Source organism: Cynoglossus semilaevis, chromosome 12, assembly GCF_000523025.1.
Source record: "Cynoglossus semilaevis isolate Cse_v1.0 chromosome 12, Cse_v1.0, whole genome shotgun sequence".
NCBI lineage: Eukaryota > Metazoa > Chordata > Actinopteri > Pleuronectiformes > Cynoglossidae > Cynoglossus > Cynoglossus semilaevis.
The window spans coordinates 10,336,031-10,355,667 of NC_024318.1; the positions used below are offsets into that span (position 1 = coordinate 10,336,031).

Here is a 19,637-nt window from a genome sequence, read left to right on the forward strand (position 1 = left end):
GCAATAATAGATGTTAGTACTGTAAGTTCTACATTTTTTTATTTACTTAAAAGATAATCCAGATGTAGAATTTAATTCAATACAATGTCAATTTAATAAGGACATAGTGGGATATTAAGACCCACAGTTTTAAAGATTTTTAAAACAATGGAAATGACACCAGGATCAGCCTTATAAAATATATGTATTTTAAAGTGGAACAATTTTACCATCCATATTTTTTAAGTCATTACATAGACCAATAGAGCTATTTGTATTTTGTCCTCAACTGTACATAATGGAGCAAAAGTATGTTTTCCTATACAATTGTTTTCGTAACCCACCTTCATCGTTACAATTATATTTCAAATTGGTGTATTGATGAATTTCATTTTAAAATATTACAATTTAAAAGATTTTCTGGCTGTTGTTGGCTGGCGGGGGGCTGTGGTGTGGGAGGGGGACACACTTCCGGGCTACCACCAGAGTTATGTATTGCGCCGCTGCGCCCCTGCGCGAAACGGCTCTATCCAGAGGAAGGACCGGAGGGAGGAGCGGCCTGGAACGGTGACGTAGGATTGGAATGAGGGAGTGAATGTTCCGGGTCAGAAACTGGACGGGAGAGGAAATTAACTCCGGGACGTGACGGAAAAGAGCGAGAATGCTGCTCTCCTGTACTCTGAGATGGAGCTTGTGCTTTTTACGCTGAAAGTGGTGTCATTTTAAGAGGCGGCGGGAGCGAGAAAGAACCGACGAACTTTGAAAAAATAAAAACAGGTGTCTGGAGGAAAAGTAAGCAAAGTGAGACAACGACGGAGAGAAACCCCGATGTTCGTCGCGACCCTAACGTGAGCAGACATTATTTACAGTTTCACTCTTCGACTTTTTGTCGCCAGTGAGTGACGAGTGCTCTGAGTTTGACGGTGAATTAAAGCCAGCTGTGTCCCACCGTCGTTGCAATCTGTTGCATCCCCCTTTCCTCTTCCTCCTCCCCGCTGTGTGCTTGTTTGTCGCACGGGTACGAGACTTGCTGCCAGCGCCTCCCCGTCATGTTTCACTGTATACCCCTGTGGCGGTGCAACCGTCATGTGGAGATGATCGATAAACGCCACTGCTCTCTGCTCTATGTGCCCGATGAGATATACCGCTACGGGAGGAGTTTGGAGGAGCTATTGCTGGATGCCAACCAACTACGAGACTTACCCAAGGTAAGCAAGCATTAACCAGCTTCGCCTCTGAGGCTCACAGACAGAAAAGGTATTTCAGCTTATTTTGGGGCAACATGTAACGGGGTCTCTGCGGTGAAATCTGCTCACCGAGCTGATCTGGCAACCCGTGGTAGTCCAATGGGACCTTGGGAATAATAATTATGCAAGGTCTGCAAGGAAGCCACACAGTGGAGGTGGGAAAAAAATCCCAACAACCGCACCTCCCACTGCAGGTGACTGTCCAAACGTGTTTTACTGTTTGCCCGCAAAACATTTTTATTCCCAGGTGTCAAAGAAAGCACCCTGATATTGTGACTGATAATGTCAAAGCTGTTTGGGCAGCAGATACCGTACTCATGTCTGAGCATGAGTTTACTAATACAAATATAAATACACCATAGAAGCAGAAGAAGAAAAAGTTATTTGGCATACATATGCAGTGAAGCCCTTTCTGAAGGGCTTCACTGCAATATAAATTTCGTGGATTTATACCAAGGACCTTCCAGTGGTCTACATCCCCAAGGCTTTTGCAACGTAGACTAAAATATTAACACAAAGTAAATCTACTTAGCCATTTTAAATATTTTATAGCATACTATGACACATTAATTGTAATAACACTGTCCTTCATTCTCATAAGTTTTTATCATTTTACCTTTTTTATTAGCCAAGTGATCATAATTCAATTAGTAGCCAATGTAGGAAACTGACCCAGAAGGTGGCAGTAATGCAATTTAAAGGAAACAGAGCTGCTGGTACAACCAATTATAACTGACAATAAGTCTGGAGAGCAGTATTGCTAACGAGATCCTAACGTGAAAACCATTTGTTCATTTTTTAGAATATATCAAAAACAGAACAACAAGCAGAAAAATAACACACCAAATTATTATATCATGTGATATATTTACGTAATACAAATACCTTGTAGAAAACATTTCACCAAAGTACTTTTAATTTTTGATATTTGATATGTCTAACACTAACACTGCAGATGGAAACCTATACATTATAAAATCGTCATATTTTTTATTGACCTTCAGAATCCTGTCAACCTAACATATTTAGCAACTTTTTTCTTTTCGATAACTCATATGGATCATCATTAACATATTCACCTAGAATCAAGTAAAAAAAACAAACAAATGCTTGCGCCTAAATGTTTAAAAAAAAAAAAATGAAACATCCGGAATGACAGACAGTATCTCCTGACAAACACAAACACATTGTGACTCAGAGTATGTTTGAAGTGTTCCACCACAGTGGCCTTGTTTCAGTTAAACGGAAACAAAGTGGCAGGGTTTGGTGGAGCTGCAGGAGCCTGGCCCTAACACTTGTGACTCTAGTGGTCTGGATTAAGTGGAATACCAGTTGGTGGATTTGCATGTTTGAATGAGGTTCTCTCAGAATGTTTTTGTGTCCCTGGGCTTGGAGCCTAAAATCCAGATCTGTTGTCTTCTCATAGGACACAGACGGCTACAGTGAAAGAAAGAGTAATTTGTTTTGTGGTTTCATGACATTTAAACATTTGCCGTCAAAATAGTTTGACTTGTACACACTCCCTCTGCTCTGCTTTGGGGAGTATTTTAAGCTTGAGGTGATTGTGTTAGGTACTGTTACAGTAACCTTCAAAGAAGACGGCATCCGTTCACTAACATACTGCGTTTACAGCTGTTCCTGACAAGTGGATGGACTTAGAGCCTTGAAAAACTATCTTGAGCTCTTTTCACTGAAGTCATGTTGGGTCAGATGCAAAGCCGATGGGATTGTAGGGACTATTTGAGGGTCTGCTCTCTGTCTTTGGTTGTTTTTATTTGAATGGAACACACAGTGATGCTAATAGGGGAAGGAAAATACCGCAGACAAAACATTTACAGCTCGGCGTGCCCATAGAAGTATGACTGGACATAGATAGTGGGAGCAGCCTCCCACTGGTTGTGTCACACCGCTGACTTTGTCTGGTGAAGAAAGGACAGGAACAGGTATTCTGACTGCAGACAAAGACAGTATTATGTTTTGTTGTTGCCTCTGTCATGCAAGTCTTTTTTCAAGTTTTTTGAAATCATGACTTCACTTGTCAGTCTCGCACCAGTACTAGCATTTAACATGTCCACGGTCTAAGTCTGGAAAGGCTGTGATTGAGAGATGTACCGTCGTTGTTACCGTAGCAGTTTCACAATCCAACATTTCTAGACTGGTCCGAAATATTCCAAGCATGTTTGGAGGATAGATGGTTGAACCTTTTGCAAGTGTTGACAGAAAGTGTTTATTGTGTTCTCTGGCATGTCAATAATGTCATCAGCGCTGCTGAGTGAACCCAAGAATTGTTCAGTTGGACAAATTGTTGTATCAGTTCACTCCACTGTGTGGCCTGAGCTCACAACTGCCTTGAAGATAGCAACATGAGGATTGCTGACTTTTACTTCATACTATACTTGGCCCGTAGTTCCTTATCTTTGATAGAAGATCTTTCATTTCTCCGAATTGTTTAATAGCTATAGAAAAATATATTTATTTTTAAAATACAAATGACGTGTAGAGTATAGGAATTGTGACACATCAACAGTGTTAACTGATGTTTTTGCAACTGCCAGTTTCTTTCTGTTCCAAGTGATAATGCGCAGACAAAACACATCTAGAAAAGAAACATGACACTACCTGTGATGTGTGAGCAGTCAGCAAGCTCACTGATAAGACCTGCTGGAGTGGGCTTGCTGATGAGGCCGTGGAAAGAAAGCAGTGTAGCTTGAGAACACAAAAGTCAAAACAGATGTCTCAAGGTAGGCTCTCCTTAGCATCATTACTTTCCTCCGGAAAACAAACTACAGGAGTAGAGAGCCTAGAGGAGAGAGCGTCTCTGCCGACAGTCTACAACAGAAATGCGACCTCTACATTTTTGCATTTTCAGTTATATAGTTCTGCTAATAAACCTGTTAATGTGTGAGTGATTTAAACCAATCCTGATCCAGGTGTCAGTGGATCCAAACACATTTGCATAAAAAAACCCATAAAAATAAACCTGCCACATCAGACACAACAGCAGAAAAGGAGTTACATTGACCCTTTACGTAAAGTGAAAATCAACATCAACAGTGGAGCAGGGAATCATACAGATCTCAGTGAAAAATATTTTGCCATCTCAGATTCAGCTGCAGATTGGAACCATACAGACTTTTGGCATGCAATGAAGCAACAGTGGTGACTAATGAGGCTGCAAAAAACCTGTCAAACTTTATCACTGCGACGAATCAGCAAGAACCCACTAAAGAACTGTGGAAAACCATTGATTGTGTTCTTTTGGGGGTTGGGGTCATTTGACCCCTTTCTCCAACCAAACCATTGGCACTGACACTCAGTTCACGATAAAAACTTGCACAAAGCAGTTGTAACGACCAAGGGAAACAAACGACTAAGGCGTGTGTTTTAACGGTGACAAGATGAGGCAAGTCAAACTCCGCTAGGTAGTTGAAAGTTTTCGACAATTTCTTTACATACATGTGTGTGTATATATATATATATGTATATATATATATATATATACACATTAATGATTGTAAAATTGTATTGTTAAAGTTTTTTTTTTTTACTCTCCCATATTCGTGGGACCTGCAACCGACTTTTTGGTCACAATCCAATATTTGCCTACTTTCGGGTTTGACTCTGTTGATTGTACATCTCCTTTATTAATGAATTGGATATTGAATGGAGGGTGGTGAAATGATAGAAAGTAGAATCACGAATACATGCATATAACACAAATCCTTCTTATGTTGTTGTAGTTTTGAAGAGCCCCTGCTGTAGAGCACTTATCTTTTCACATACTTCTTGAAGTCATCCTGAGTGCTAAGGGTGAAACTGAAAATTCAGACATTGACCTGGGAGTTCAGGCAATGGCTGATGTATTCTTGAATCAGCCTGTTTTGGTTTTTGTGTGTCACACATGGCTGAGTGTCGGGGCGTGTTGCTGAACGACACCAACTGGAAGAACAAGTTAATTCTCTCTCTCTCTCTCTCTCTCTCTCTCTCTCTCTCTCTCTCAAAGACTCTGTTTGCGCTGCTTCAGTATTAGGACACCTGGCCACGTCTGAAAGCAGTAAACACATCAGTGAAATAAACCCTCAAAATAAACTGCACTCTTTACTAGATCTGTCAAACATTAGGTTAGGTATTTTGTGTTTTTTGGATATGAACAAGCCCACATGAGCCAGGTCTGTGTTGACGATATCATCAAACAAAGAGAATCCTGTGAGATGTTGACCATCGGCAGTGACTCCACATTAGAGGACGACGGAAGAACCAGTTCTTCATGGTGATGAAACACCTGGAACAAAGCCCATTGTATTTTATTTATTTTATTGTAATGAAAGAACATGCTCACTTATTTCAGTTCTACTTTGAAACTCCTTGTCAGCCATCCATTGTCCTACTGCACAGGAAAAGCAAACAAAGTTCACATAAAGGTGAAGAAAAGAAATAAATGGCCTTAACCTTTGGACATGGTCGAGTCTTTGACCTGTGGGTGAACGCTGATTGTGTCCTTTCCCACTTAAGACAAAAAGCTGATGTTGTTGTTTTCTGGGTCTGGTTGGAAATAAATGTGTGACAGACAGCTGATGACAGCAACCATTGCATATGGAACTGAACTGTCAAGGAAAAGTATTCTTCTCCTTGTCCTGCAGGGGGTGCTATGGTTGAGTTTAAAGCTGCAGGTTCTGGTTCTGGAAGGTTCTGGAGCCTAGTGATTGTTCAATTATAATAATGGGAACTGATAGGCCCGAAAACTTAACCAGGGCTTTATGGCCAAGGTGGAATGGAACCCACAACCACTTTAGCCCCTAAATATGTACATAAATTATGTAGAGAAGCTTGAGAAACAAAGATGAAAGATTTCCTGTTTTTGGCTAAGCTGCCAAAGAACATAAAACCAAGAGTGTTTTTTAAGTTCTTTTGTCCGTGTATCATTTGTCCTTATGTTTATTATTATTTTTTAAATCAGATTTTGAAAATAACAAAAAACGCTATTGTATTACAGTAACAATGTGCGTAGGATGAAGTTTTTGTTCCCAAAGAGAACATTGATCATGGTCTTGGTTGTGTTTTTGTTTTTTCAGGATCACATTAAGGTGTGGACAACAGTTGATAGTCTGAGAATTCATTTCTATGACTCAGTTACTCACTGTTTGATTTGTTTTTTTGTGAAATGTGAAAGTGGAGTTAATGTGGTTAAGATGCAGCGGCTCAGGCACTTACTGGTAAGAAGACTAGTTTGTTTACCAGGTGAAATGGTGGCTTAGGGTTTGTTTGAGCTGCTTTAAGTCTCTGGAATGACATGTTCATTTTGCAACAGGGTGGAGTTTGACTTTTGGACTCTTGTGCTTTATTTATTGTGCACACAATATTAAAAAAGTGATCTCTATAAGGATTGTTGATACCGATAATAAGCCATCTGATTACAACTAGTTAAAAAAATAGCAAACATGATAAACTTTGGACAAAAACATTTGTTAAAGTCACCTGAAAGGATTTAACTTTGGATTTCATCATGCAAATAATCTAATTTCCGTCTCTCGATTAACACCCACATATGAAAGCACTGCACCCTGCACTCTGTGAGCTGTGGAAAAATTGTATTTATTCATTAATATCCAACTGACTGAATGGTTTGTTTTCCACAAGTGTAGAAATGACAAGGGTAGGTTGTGTTATTGCTGAGACGCAGCCTTGTTGGTTAGTTATCAGTTTGAAAGCCACACCGCCACGGCCCTGTCTGCTCTTGTTGTGTGCGTCAAGTATGTACCTGTATAACTGATTTTTTAATTTTTTTGTTTGAGAATTCTGCCAACTGCGTCTTTTGTTCACAACACTGTTTGTGTTTGTCCTCTTCGTTTCTCAGACGGTGTTTTATCCAATCCAACGAGCCCATGTGGGTGTCTGTTTATTTTTAAATGTTGCCACGCTTTAAAAAGTTAACCGGAGATGAACAAACTACTGACAGTTCTTTATCTCTAGAGAAAGGTTCGGCATTTTTAAAAAAAAAAAAAAAATTTTAATACAAATAATTAAAAAAAAAAATTTCAAAACTGGGTGTAAACTGCGTGTAAAAAAAAAAAAAAAAGTTGAGATGTTGCTATGACCAGACCTTGGACAACAGTTCTGACTTTTCAACAGTTTGGTTTCACATTCTGCTCAATATAATGTGGGATCTCAGCAGTCATTGATCAACATTCCATAAAAATACAAATATAGCAGAATAATAATAATTTGAGAAGTAAATTCGTTTGAGGTGATAAATGATATATCTTTTCACTGATTGCACTTCTTTTTCCCCACATCAATTTTAGCCATTTTTCCAGCTGGTGAAACTAAGAAAACTTGGCCTGAGTGACAATGAGATCCAGAGGCTTCCACCAGAAATAGCCAACTTCATGCAGCTGGTGGAACTGGACGTGTCTCGAAATGGTAAGGGTTTAACTCTGATGTATTTTTTATGTGTGAGAGAATATGGTCTTACAGTTGAGCAAGATGATGATAAATTCAGCAAATAAACAACACTGACAGATTTATTCACTACTGAAACGTGATATGTTCCTGGTTTGCATTAGTCTGACTCACTCTAACTGGTTACATCAAGTCAATCAACTGCATATGTTTTCCACAGTAATGGATTTGATTTTGTTTTTCTTTATCAAATAAAAAAAATTAGATAAAATAAAAAAGTAGGGCATATCTTGTTTGTTTTGTTGTTTGATACATGTACGTGTGAATACTTGTGTTGAGCTTGTGTCAAAATATTTTAATATTTTTTATTTGCATTTTTATTGTTTTCCAGATATAATGGAAATTCCAGAGAGCATTTCATACTGCAAAGCGCTCCAAGTGGCAGACTTCAGTGGAAATCCACTAACAAGGTTATTGATGATGGTCTTGTTTTATGTATCTGCTGGGGTTTTATTGTTAGATTGCAGAACCAGGTGTGTTTCCGGTTTATTGTATCTAACTTTCTTTGGCCATCTAGGCTGTTGTGTCCTCAGGAGCACAGACTTGGTTAAGATGAAATAGTGTAGATAAGACTTCTGGAAGCATACAACTTAAAATTATCGGGTTTGAATATTATTATGGCACATATGGAACATTTTGTTTTGATTACAGTATTGGATTGCTGTTTTTACTCCATGTATACAAGTTTACTTTTGTTGTGCAGGACTCTTTCTGACAAATTTTTGATTTAATCATGTGTGTTAGACTAAAGCTAATTTACACCCCGCGATGGGATAAACACATTGCTAGTTCAGATCGCAGCAGTGATCAGAGCAGATAAGCCTCGGTGATCAATGCTTATTAAGTGCACATCTCTCTCTCTATGTCAGTCTGTCTCTGCTAATGTTTCTGTCTCTCTCGTACTCTCTCTAACTCAATTACAAACCTAAATGTTTTTGCCACAGTTTCATCATAATGGTAAATTAGCAGAAACTTAGTTTTTCTTGAACACTTATTAGAAGTATGATCTAGTGAGACCTTTTAAATAAACATTTGAGGTGAGGTATGACGTTACATTGTCCTCAAATGTTTAAAAATTCTTCATGTTTATATGGAGAAATATTCTGTATATGGATTTTTTTTTTTACAGCTGTTGATAGTTGTTTTAATATTAATTTGACATTCCAACTGACACTGACACTATGTCTTTATGTATATCAGTGATACCCAAATTGGGGGTTGGGTCCCCTTTGTGGGGCAATGAGTCATTGCAGCAGGCAATAAAGTTGTGTCAGTAGGGAAATTCCACTGATTTGTCAAGTTTTTTTCTTTTGTCAATTGAGAAAAGTAGTTTTGAAGGAATGTTGGTGTTTTGAATAGAGTTCAGAGATTTGGTGAAGCCTAAGCTGTGACTCTGTCAATATGGAAGGGCTCCTCAGTAGTGCTATTTTAAGTTTTAGGGACCACTGCTTTGAAAGCTTGTAAAAAGCGTTGAAATATGTCTTCCACTCCGAAGGAGATAAACAGATCACAAAGCATCTTTTTTGTGTCTGAGATGGATCAAAGCGGGACCACAACTATTATCTAAGTATTTCCATCTGGCCACTCTGTGGTACTGTGGAGCAAAACGAAAGCATCGAAGAACTTGTCAAAACATTGTTTTGTCTAGAACAAGCAGACAGTGTGTTGAAGTGTGTGCATATATATATATATATATATATATATATAGTAGAGTTGGCACCAGCTTTTTGGACTTGTATTGGCTTCACTTGAAGTACTAGCTATTTAACTGCAGTTTTCCATGGTGCCAATGCGCTGTGTTGTTAACCTCAATTTGACTCTGGAAAATTGTGTGTTTCTGTTCCAGCACTTCTTATCTTTACTGCAGACATACTGCCACAAGGTTATCTGGCTAGAGGACTCTTACATTCTCTTTTTAAAGAACCCATAGCTTCTGTAGCGTAAATGTGTAAAAAAGTGTTAGTTGACTGGTATAAATCAGATAACTTTCATTAAGTGTTCTGCAGGACACTCACACCCTCTGTTGTTTTTTTTTACAGGTTACCAGAAAGCTTTCCAGAGCTGCGGAATCTAACGTGTCTTTCCATCAATGACATTTCACTGCAGGTTCTTCCAGACAACATTGGAAAGTAAGTTCATACAGAGTTTTATCGCGTATTTCATCATTAGCAATAGTAAAATATCTGGACATGGCATAGGGAGCAAAAATAGACATATTTCAGCTACATCAATAGACAAATTAATTTGATCAAATTTAATAATGTTGATTTATCGCAATTAATCATGATTCATTGTGATTAACCCATTGCTACCCTGCGATTAATCAGATTCAAGATTTGAATCATTTTGTAGCCTCATGAAAAGTAAATTAGACAATTAAAATTAGTTACAATTAATGCATCAATAAGGGCATGTATGATCTGAGTGTCCTGCAGTTTGAACATTTGGTTCAGTAGCCAGCCATGCCTGTGAAAATGAAATGATTATAATACCAACGGCAGTCACTTAGCAAGACAAACTGCTTGTGTGTCTGTTACATTCTCTTAATTAAAATATTCTCGTCTACATGGATGAGGAACCAGATGGACCAGGTTCCTCTCTACAGACTCAGCTGTCAGTGTCTGACCTTTGTTTGCGTTGTCTGTTCTTTTTTGTTTTGCTATGTTTTGTTTTTCTGCTCAGCCATTATAGTATTTAATAACAGAAGTATGCACCTTAAATCCAAATTTCCTGGGGGGAGGCTTTTTAGAGAGAGGAACTTTAGAGTCTAAGAAAAGTTGCGGTGCTGGTAGAACTGAAAGTCAGAAATACGTCAGTGTGAAAAATAAAAACGATGGGGCCGTCATCAAAACATTTTTTTTTTTTTTAGCAGAGGTGTTTGATGGTACCGTGCCTCCCCTCCCCCTGTTACATCACAGATCCTCCCACTAATGTCTTCCTGCGTGTTCCAGTGATTATGGTCATAATACGAGCCACATATTTTCAACATTAGATAAGTGCTGAAATGGTTGGAGCTAAACTAAACAGAGATTTGTCTCAGCTTGCTCTTGTAATGCCATAAATGAGGAATTATTGCCTCACCTCTTAGAGATAGCTCCAGCTCAGTGGTGATGTGATGGCTTCACTCTGTGATTCAGGAAAAAACACTTCCAGACTTCTAATACATATATAAAACAACACAGTCACCCTGTAGTAGCCATTATTTCATCCATCCATCTATCCATCTATCCATCCATTCTTTTGTCCATGCAACTTGTATGCATAGAAACCAGTGGGACACACAAACCCTAATCCTGCCTAATCCTAATCCTTACCCTAAATCTAATCAGAATCTTAATATCATCTGAACTACAAACTAACATCAAAATTCCCTAACGTTCTCTTTCATAATGTCTTTATAAGGAAATGGTGTCACCACAGCAATTGAAAACTACTACAAATAATCAACTACTAATATAGCTGTCCTAAGAACATACACACACACAGCTTTTTAAACAACAGCTTTTTGTACACGTCAGTCGTCAACAACAATAAAACAAAAACATTTAGTTGAGAAATGCAATTTTATATTACTTCATACTTTGTAGTAATATTACTCCATCCTGAGCAGTAAGTGTCCATGTGAAGGATCAACCTTATTTTGAAACTGCTCTATGCATGTGACGGCCTCACATTTTTTGAATGCCACGTACCTCCTGTCAACTAAGTCACTGAAAGTTCAAGTGATATTCTCACTTCCCTCCACCTCCCCCACCGCCCCCCGTCCCCTCCCCAACCATCTCTTATCTCCAGTACCTCACAGTAAGCCGTGACCTAAAGGCCTGCACTTTATCAAATGAATAAGGTAATGAAACTCATATGGCAGTTAAAGCAGCATGTTGTCTCTTTTTGGGGGACGTGGATGAGATGGATGAGGTTGAAAAATGTAATTTATCTCCTGATATGGAGTCAAGTAAGTGACCCTCAGAGAAACCTGAGACACCTAATGCCTCGAGGTGGTTGTTTACATCTTTAGGCTGATTACTTGTGCCCGATTTGGGCCAGACTAGATCCAGGAAGTTATCGTCTGCCCTTCACTCTGTGGTTGTTTGTGAAGGAAGAACACTGGAATGGGGCATTACACAGTAATTGAGATCAACATTAGCAGACGGCTCATTGTTTACAAAAAAAGACTCTCACAAAACGCTTTCAAAATGTGTTCAGTATTTTGTGTTTACAGATCAGGAAAACGCGGATGCATCAATATTTGCTCTAATCCCTCAGGACAGTTGAACAATTGCTTCGCTCAAAGAGGTTTTGTCTTTGCTCAAATTAATCCATCTGCGAGCAGAAAAACAACAGATTGTGATGACATTTTCTGGACACATTCTGCAGGTTTGACTGAATGGTGGATGAGCTGAAAAAAAAAAACGACGAATGGAGATCTGACTAACAGAATGGACTTTGTGTTGCACGTCTTGGTTGTTGTTGTAAAAATCATCCGATAACTGTTTGCACAGAACACTGTACTTTTCTGAACTTTGGTCGGTGATAAACATTAAGGACATTATGCTCTCCCTTTAAGCCGTGAAACACTTGTTTATTCTGCTGAACTTTTAGGGTTGTGATAAGCAGGACACACCTCTAAAGTACTTCCTGTTCTCAGATATCTGATGGGAATAGGACACTGCAGGGACATTTTTAGCTTTCAATAAACCCATTAGTTTCAGTGACTGTCAGCAGCGTTCTGTTTCATGTATGCTACAACATGTTTCCATCCTGAAGAGACAGGGGTTTCACTGGTTTCTTTTACTGATAGACAAAAAAAAACTTAAGTGGAGGGCCCTCTGCTGGGCACATTTTATTTATATGCTTTAACCAGAATTGTGAATCAAATTCACAGGTATGTGTTTTTGTTGTTTCTTCAGGAGGTTTTTTTAAATAATCCTGTTTTTTTGTCTTTTATCACAGCCTTTCTAATTTGGTCTCCCTAGAACTCAGAGAGAATGTGCTTACATTCCTACCAGAGTGAGTGTAAAGTCAAATCATTTTTGGTTCCTGTTTACTGTGCTCCATTTAATCACCTTCTTTTTCATCACATATAGATCACTATCTCAGCTCCATAGACTTGAAGAACTTGACCTTGGCAATAATGAACTCTACAGTCTGGTAGGTTTTGGGTTTTCTATTGTAGTCTTAATTTTTTTTTTCTTTTTATGACACGCATTTTCTCACAAAGTGAGCAAAACATTTATCCCCCCCTCCTCCCCCTTACGTTAATGCCAGTCTAAATAGATTAGTATCCGTCAAGAACAGCTTTTACCTTTTGTCACGCAGTTGGGAGGGAGACCATCTGCTCTGCCTCCTGGTTTAAGTTGTAATCTTACCTGAGCCGTCTCACTCTGACAGTGAATGATTTACTCACAGGTCATGACAAGGGTGACTGCAAAAGAAGTGGCTTAAATACATTTTCTATTTTAATTAGTCAATTTTTTCTGTGTCTGTTGGAAAAAAGTAATATATGAGATGACTTTTAACTGTTTAACGGTGGATTTTGATAATATTGACTATATGGAAATAGTTGTATTCCATAAAAGGACACAGTGGCTTTGCAAAACAGTTGTGTTAAAGAGAAGAAACCCAACACTACAGTAATCACTTTATTAAACAAAGTCTTTTAAGTAACTTTTGTCTGTCTTCTTCTTCTTCTTCTTCTCCTCCTCCACCTCCTCCTGCTCCTCCTCCTCCTCCTCCTCCTCCTCCTCCTTCTCCTCTCTCCTCCCTACAGCCAGAGTCAATAGGTTGTCTCATCAGCCTAAAGGACTTATGGTTGGATGGAAACCAGTTGTCTGACATACCTGCAGTAAGCCCTCAATGCATTTTTTTGCCATTAATATCAGCTTAACGTTTGTTTTTACACTGCTGTGACTATAATCCAAAACACAGTAACTTTCCTGGGTTTTATTTCTTGTTTTTCAACCACACCTCTCTGTTGTAAACCTTAGGAGATAGGCAGCATGAAGAACTTGTTATGTCTGGATGTGTCAGAAAACAAACTGGGATACCTTCCTGACGAACTGGGAGGTTTACAGTCATTGACTGACCTACTGGTGTCTCAGAACTTCATTGATGCGCTACCTGATAGCATTGGTAAACACATTAATCTTTCCCACAAGCTTGTGTTAGTTTATCGTCACATCTTAATATGAAGAGGTCGGTAAAATCCCGTTCCTTCACAGCATCCCTGATTCTCATCTTCTCTCCTTCTCGACAGGAAAATTAAGTAAGCTTTCTATCCTGAAAGCAGACCAGAACAAACTGACTTATCTTCCAGAGAGCATTGGCAACTGTGAAAGCATAACTGAACTAGTGCTCACAGAAAACCTCTTACAGGTTTGTTATCGTTCACTGTCTTTAAGTGATTCTCAATCACTGGAATAGTGTGTTCTGTCAGTGTATTTGAAAGATGGCACAGTAAACGTTAACTTCTTTTCTGATTTCTCAGAGTATACCAAGGAGCATTGGGAAGCTAAAGCGTCTTTCGAACTTCAACTGTGACAGAAACAAGCTAACGAGTCTCCCTAAAGAGGTAGGTCAATCACATGACAACACTTAAACAACTAAAACTACAGAGATTTCTCTAAATTAATACAAGTATAATAAATATAAAAATGTTTTATAATTTTAGTGCCTGACTGCTTAAATGCAGAAATCTTACGTCACTTCAACATTCTCTTACAGCACACTGCTGTCTCCCTTTAGCCGACATCTCTCTTTAGCGCTCGCTCCACGCAGTCGACCGGCTCTCCATCTGAAACTCTGTTGTGTTTCAGTGTGTGACGTGTGTTTCTAATCTCTAGTCTGTTTAAGTGACAGCATGCCCTGTGGACCGCTTCATATAATAAGGCTTATTTAGACCCTGTACAATGGGCCTGTGTCCTAACGATGCAAAGGCTGCACTATCTCTTAACCACAATGGCTCATGTAATAAATTATACCCAGCTGAGTGACTGAACCATAGGCTTAGTTTAACTCATCCACTTAGTTAATGATTAGTTAGTCCTAACATGTTGTCATGCGGTGGTATTCCCTAAATTTGACTTAAATGTGTCACTGCAGTCTTTGAATGGTGGATGTAGGTTATTCTTAAGATTAATTTGGGTCTATGGCAGTGATCCTGCAAACAAAGGAAGCACTTAATCACGTAAAGGATGAGCTTAACCTTCTCCTTTAAACACATTCAGTCTCTGAATCACTGCCGGCCTCCTGCTGCTGCTGGAGATCAGTGTCTGATCTGACTAAAAGATTAAATCTGCACCTCAGCCTGCCTACTCCGTGTAATTCTTCCTCATTAAACTGTCCTCTTTCACAACTCACTGACATTTCACCAGTCAGTAATAGACATGACCACTGTGTTCTTTTCCCTCTGAGGTAGATATTCTTACTAGATCAAATGACTACAATCTGTTAATTGGTTTCATATGAAATGTTTGTAGCCATGTCATGTTTCCTCTTCTGTTCCGTAGATTGGTGGCTGCAGCGGTCTGAATGTCTTCTGTGTACGAGACAACAAACTGACAAGGATACCACCTGAGCTCTCACAGGCCACAGAGCTGCACGTGTTCGACGTCTCTGGAAATAGGTACCATCAGCAGGGAGTTCAAACCAACTCCACAGTACAAAACATGATATTTTAAAGGACTTTAGAGATTTTTGTTAAAAAACACAACCTTGCTTTAACACTAGTTTTTTTTTTTAATGGGGCATTAACACACCTATAATTGGACACTAGGCTTGCAACACATAATGGGTCATAGGGGATCAATCACATGAAGCCAAAATGTGTGAACGGCCTTAAAAAGTAGCTACTTAATTATTACTGCCACTGCTTCACAATTGGGGCAGACTCACCATAATAGTCTATCTGTAACCATCACTCTACTCTAAGGAGAGGAGGGGAGAGGAGGGAGAGAGGAGTGCTGGAATGACCTACTGTTGGCACTTTTTTTCCCAATTGAAGACCAATGGATTTAGCTTCAAACCTCTACCAGATGGTGCTTCAGATATTAACTGTTGATGGGAAACAGAAATTGGAAGTGTTTTTTTATTTTTACACTTAATCCGTTTAAAAGAACACATACATGTCTGTCATTACGTAAGTTTCTGCAGACGAAACATGCTACAACAGTTTTAGTTAGAATACCTATGAGGTTATTCCAAATAAAATTCTGCACCACAACTGATCTGCATCAAGCAAAAATATTTGTCAAGTTGCATCTTTATGAGACTTTTAAAACCACAAAAAATATCTTTCTCAAAGTACTTTATTATTATTAGTGAATGAACCAATCATAATTGATTATGACTTCACAGCTGGAGCTGACGTATTATATATTTATAATATAGTTTTGGACATGTGCAGAGGAGGGAATGTTAGAGATGGAGCTACCAGGTAGAAGACAAAGAGGAAGGCCAAAGAGGAGATATATGGATGCAGTGAGGGAGGACATGCAGATAGTTGGAGTCAGAGTAGAAGATACAGAGAACAGGGAGAGATGGAAATCAATGATTCGCTGTGGCAACCCCTGAAAAAAAACAAAGACAAAGCCGAAAGAAAAAGAAAAAGAAGAAGAAGCTGGAGCTGACGTAGCTGACCTCTCATGTGATTCTTAGCTGTCATTTTTCTCTCCTTGTCTGAAGTCAATAATGATTTATTCCCTTTTCTGTTTCCCTTCCAAGGCTCACTCACCTACCGATGTCACTGACCACACTACATCTGAAAGCTCTATGGCTGTCAGAAAACCAGTCGCAGCCTCTCCTCACCTTCCAGACTGACGTGGATCCTGAGACGGGCGACAAAGTGCTCACCTGTGTGCTGCTGCCACAACAGCAGTCAGAGCCAGACAACCAAAGTAATCTCTCTTTCATACTGATCTTTGTGAGGAAGCTGAAGTTTATTGTAATCTATATTGTGACTCTCAATGAGTGGGTGTCAGCCAAAAGTGGGGCATGGAGTAGTTTTTAGTCGGGTTTTGATTTTGTTTTCGTTTTGAGTTGTAATAATTCACAAGTCTAATGAATTTCTTAACGTTTAACGAACCCAATCATCTTCATCTGTAAAACTATTAAAATTGCTCTTTTCTGCTCATTTTAGTAAAACTTCCAGTGAATCAACAATCACCAAAATTCAGATCTTGGTTTATATTTAAGGCAGTGCACTGTTTTAGAACAATGTGTTTGTGTAAAGACTAAATGGCAGATCAATGTCATTTCTTTCTGAAAGTTCTCTCCAGAGTGTAACATCTCTGTGCTGTTACTGTGACATTATTTCATGCATCACCTCTCTTTGGCGAAGTGCCCTGCAGTTTTAGGTTTATAACTGGGACATGATCACATGATCTGCTTAGAGGAGCACACTGTGCTCCGTGCCCACTGATCCTTACTGACAGTATCTTTCAGCCACCAGCTTCTGATAAGGATCACAGAGCCTACACCAAGAACAGGCCTCTGAGACCCTTTGCTTCTTGCTTTTTTTGTTTTTGTTTTTTTTTTTCAGAAATGCAACTAAAAAGGCTTAGCATTGTTGAGCCCGCTGTGTTTAAACCCCCCCCCTCCCACACCCCCTCCCACTGTGTGTGGATACAAGCTCTTTTTATCTGTGTCTGTGTAGTATTATTTCTGTAGTGCTGTCAGCCACAGGCCTGCATATAAATCTATGGGTGTACTTAATGTCACACTGTTTAACATGTGAAAAGATGCTTTGATGTCTTCCATTTAATCACCAATGTCATGATGAGGTTTCTCTCCTTAGGGAAATAAAGATGTTGTAGGATTAGAGGCCAGACCTGTGGTCTGGGAAGAGAAAACAGTTTGATGTCATCCAATGACAAAAGCTGGGATTTCAAACAGTGCCTTTTAGCTCTGGTTTTGACAGATAAAAACTGTAAAATGATCAAATGCTGTATTCTTTCACCCTGATATCATTCTGTACCATTTTTTCTTTCTTGAAATTACACTAGATTCTGATAAACTCACTCGTTTTGGAGCCTTGGAGAGCCTAGTGAATGACATGGCAGACGACACGTGGAACGACAGAGCTGTGAATCGCATCAGTGCCATCCACTTCCTGGATGATGACGATGAGGAGGACGATGAAACGGTGAGAGTTTAAAGCTTCAGGGCACAGCGATGAGGAAAAAACTTCTTTTATATCTTATCAACTGTCAGAAGAAGAAAATCAGGAAGTTTTCTTTGAACAACAGATGTTTTGACAGCAGGAAACAAACCGCTTTATAAAAAAAAAGTCTGATGATTTTTAGTGAGTTCCATTTTCACAGTTTGTGTTGCACGCTGCTCCAATGTCACATCATCCTGACAAATTACAGTCTTATCTGTCTGTTCCATTTATCATTTCATAAAATTAATGTTGTGTAGTGTATAAAATTCTGAATAAAAAGGTTAAAACTCTGCCAATATTCTACAGAGAACTCTACTGCGGCGGGCTACTCCTCATCCAGGTGAACTGAAAACCATGAAGAAAGCAGCAGAGAACCTTCGCAATGACATGAACGCTGCCAAAGGCTTGGACTCCAACAAAAATGAGGTCAATAATGCTGCAGAAGAAGTGACCACGTCTGTGTGACCTTTACCTCAGAATATGCTTTATTTTTTACCTCCTGTGTTTCACCGAATCGTCCCGCACAGCCCCTGCAGACCCTGTCATTTTTTGTTGTTTTATTTGATTTTTTTTTACCCACAATTCCTAGTGTGGCCTTTCCCACCTGTGATTAATCCCTGGGACGTATGTCACCTTCCTCCATCTCCAGTCCTGTGTAGAAGGTGTTTGTCTTCAGGGCTGCTGTGCCTTCATCCTTTAAATTCGTCCATGGCAATAGTCTGCACACAGGTGCTCCTTTTATAAAGACGTTTTAAATTAAATCTCTCTTTAAAAAAAAAAGAAAATAACATTAGGTAGTTGCACTATTCAAAGTCTTTATAATGCGGTCAAACCTTTTTAAATGTTTCTATATATTTGTTTCTAAATCTATTTTTAAAACACTGGGTAAAAACACTACTTTTTCCATTTAGACACTAAACAGTTGACGGACCTACTGACTAAGGACTATTGTACAAAGCGTTGTGAATATTGATACTTTTATACTTTTCGGCAGCTCAGATGTAAATAAGAATGTAAAGTAATCAGATGCAGATTTTTAAACTTCCTCTTTGTTTCTGTCTTGGTACTTTTCTCTCTGTCCTGTTTTTTTCGGCTTTTAAAAAAATCATTGAACAAAACAGTCACTAATGTCTTATTCAAACCGTATGATAGTAATTACTGGGTGAGTGGATGGCCTTGAATTATCTTTTCTGTGTAAAATAACCAGGCTTTTTTTGGATAATGAATATATTAGGTTTATGGATAATTATAATGTTTAAATAGGTTTGGATTAAGGTTCTGCACATGAAATACTCATCTGAAGTGTCCTGATGCAGAATTAAATACTACCTTATTTATATATGCACTGTGCTTATGCGCTTGTTCATTTACAATGCTCATTTACTGATTAGATGCCAAAACCACTTTTTTAATTAGCGTAACAGTTTTCTTTATCAGAGAAAACCATTTAGAATTTTAAAATGTTTGGTGAGAACCAGGTTTTTAACTGCAGTTGACGTTCTTCTTCAGTGCACTTCTCAGTGTTTCTCAGATTCTTCTACGTGGTACCTGATAATGAGTAATGTAATATTTTGTTTATAAAGTGATTGGAAAAAGGTCAAACCAGAGGATTTGGTTCAAATGTTGGTTTACTGTTTTTTTTTATTTTATTATTTTGATTATTATTATTTTCCCAAACTGCACAAGACAGATCTTAGGTGAGCATTGGGCCTGGAGATCTGGATGACCTTTTAACCACTGATCAATAAAATGAGTGCAACACCAAACTAAATGCTTTTTGTCCCTTTAATTCTAAT

At 38.7% G+C, this 19,637-nt stretch overlaps 1 protein-coding gene across 1 annotated transcript; it reads left to right on the top strand.

Moving 5' to 3' along the window:
• Positions 1 to 486: 486 nt before the first annotated feature.
• lrrc1 (leucine rich repeat containing 1) lies at positions 487 to 19,602 on the top strand. Its single transcript, XM_008322056.3, has 14 exons — positions 487 to 1,187; positions 7,529 to 7,646; positions 8,017 to 8,095; positions 9,725 to 9,814; positions 12,636 to 12,692; positions 12,770 to 12,833; positions 13,453 to 13,527; positions 13,670 to 13,814; positions 13,939 to 14,057; positions 14,170 to 14,253; positions 15,191 to 15,306; positions 16,404 to 16,576; positions 17,684 to 17,823; positions 18,148 to 19,602. Exons 1-14 carry the CDS (start codon positions 1,029 to 1,031, stop codon positions 18,304 to 18,306), a joined length of 1,578 nt encoding a protein of 525 aa, XP_008320278.1. The 5' UTR covers positions 487 to 1,028; the 3' UTR covers positions 18,307 to 19,602.
• The last annotated feature ends 35 nt before the right edge of the window (positions 19,603 to 19,637 follow it).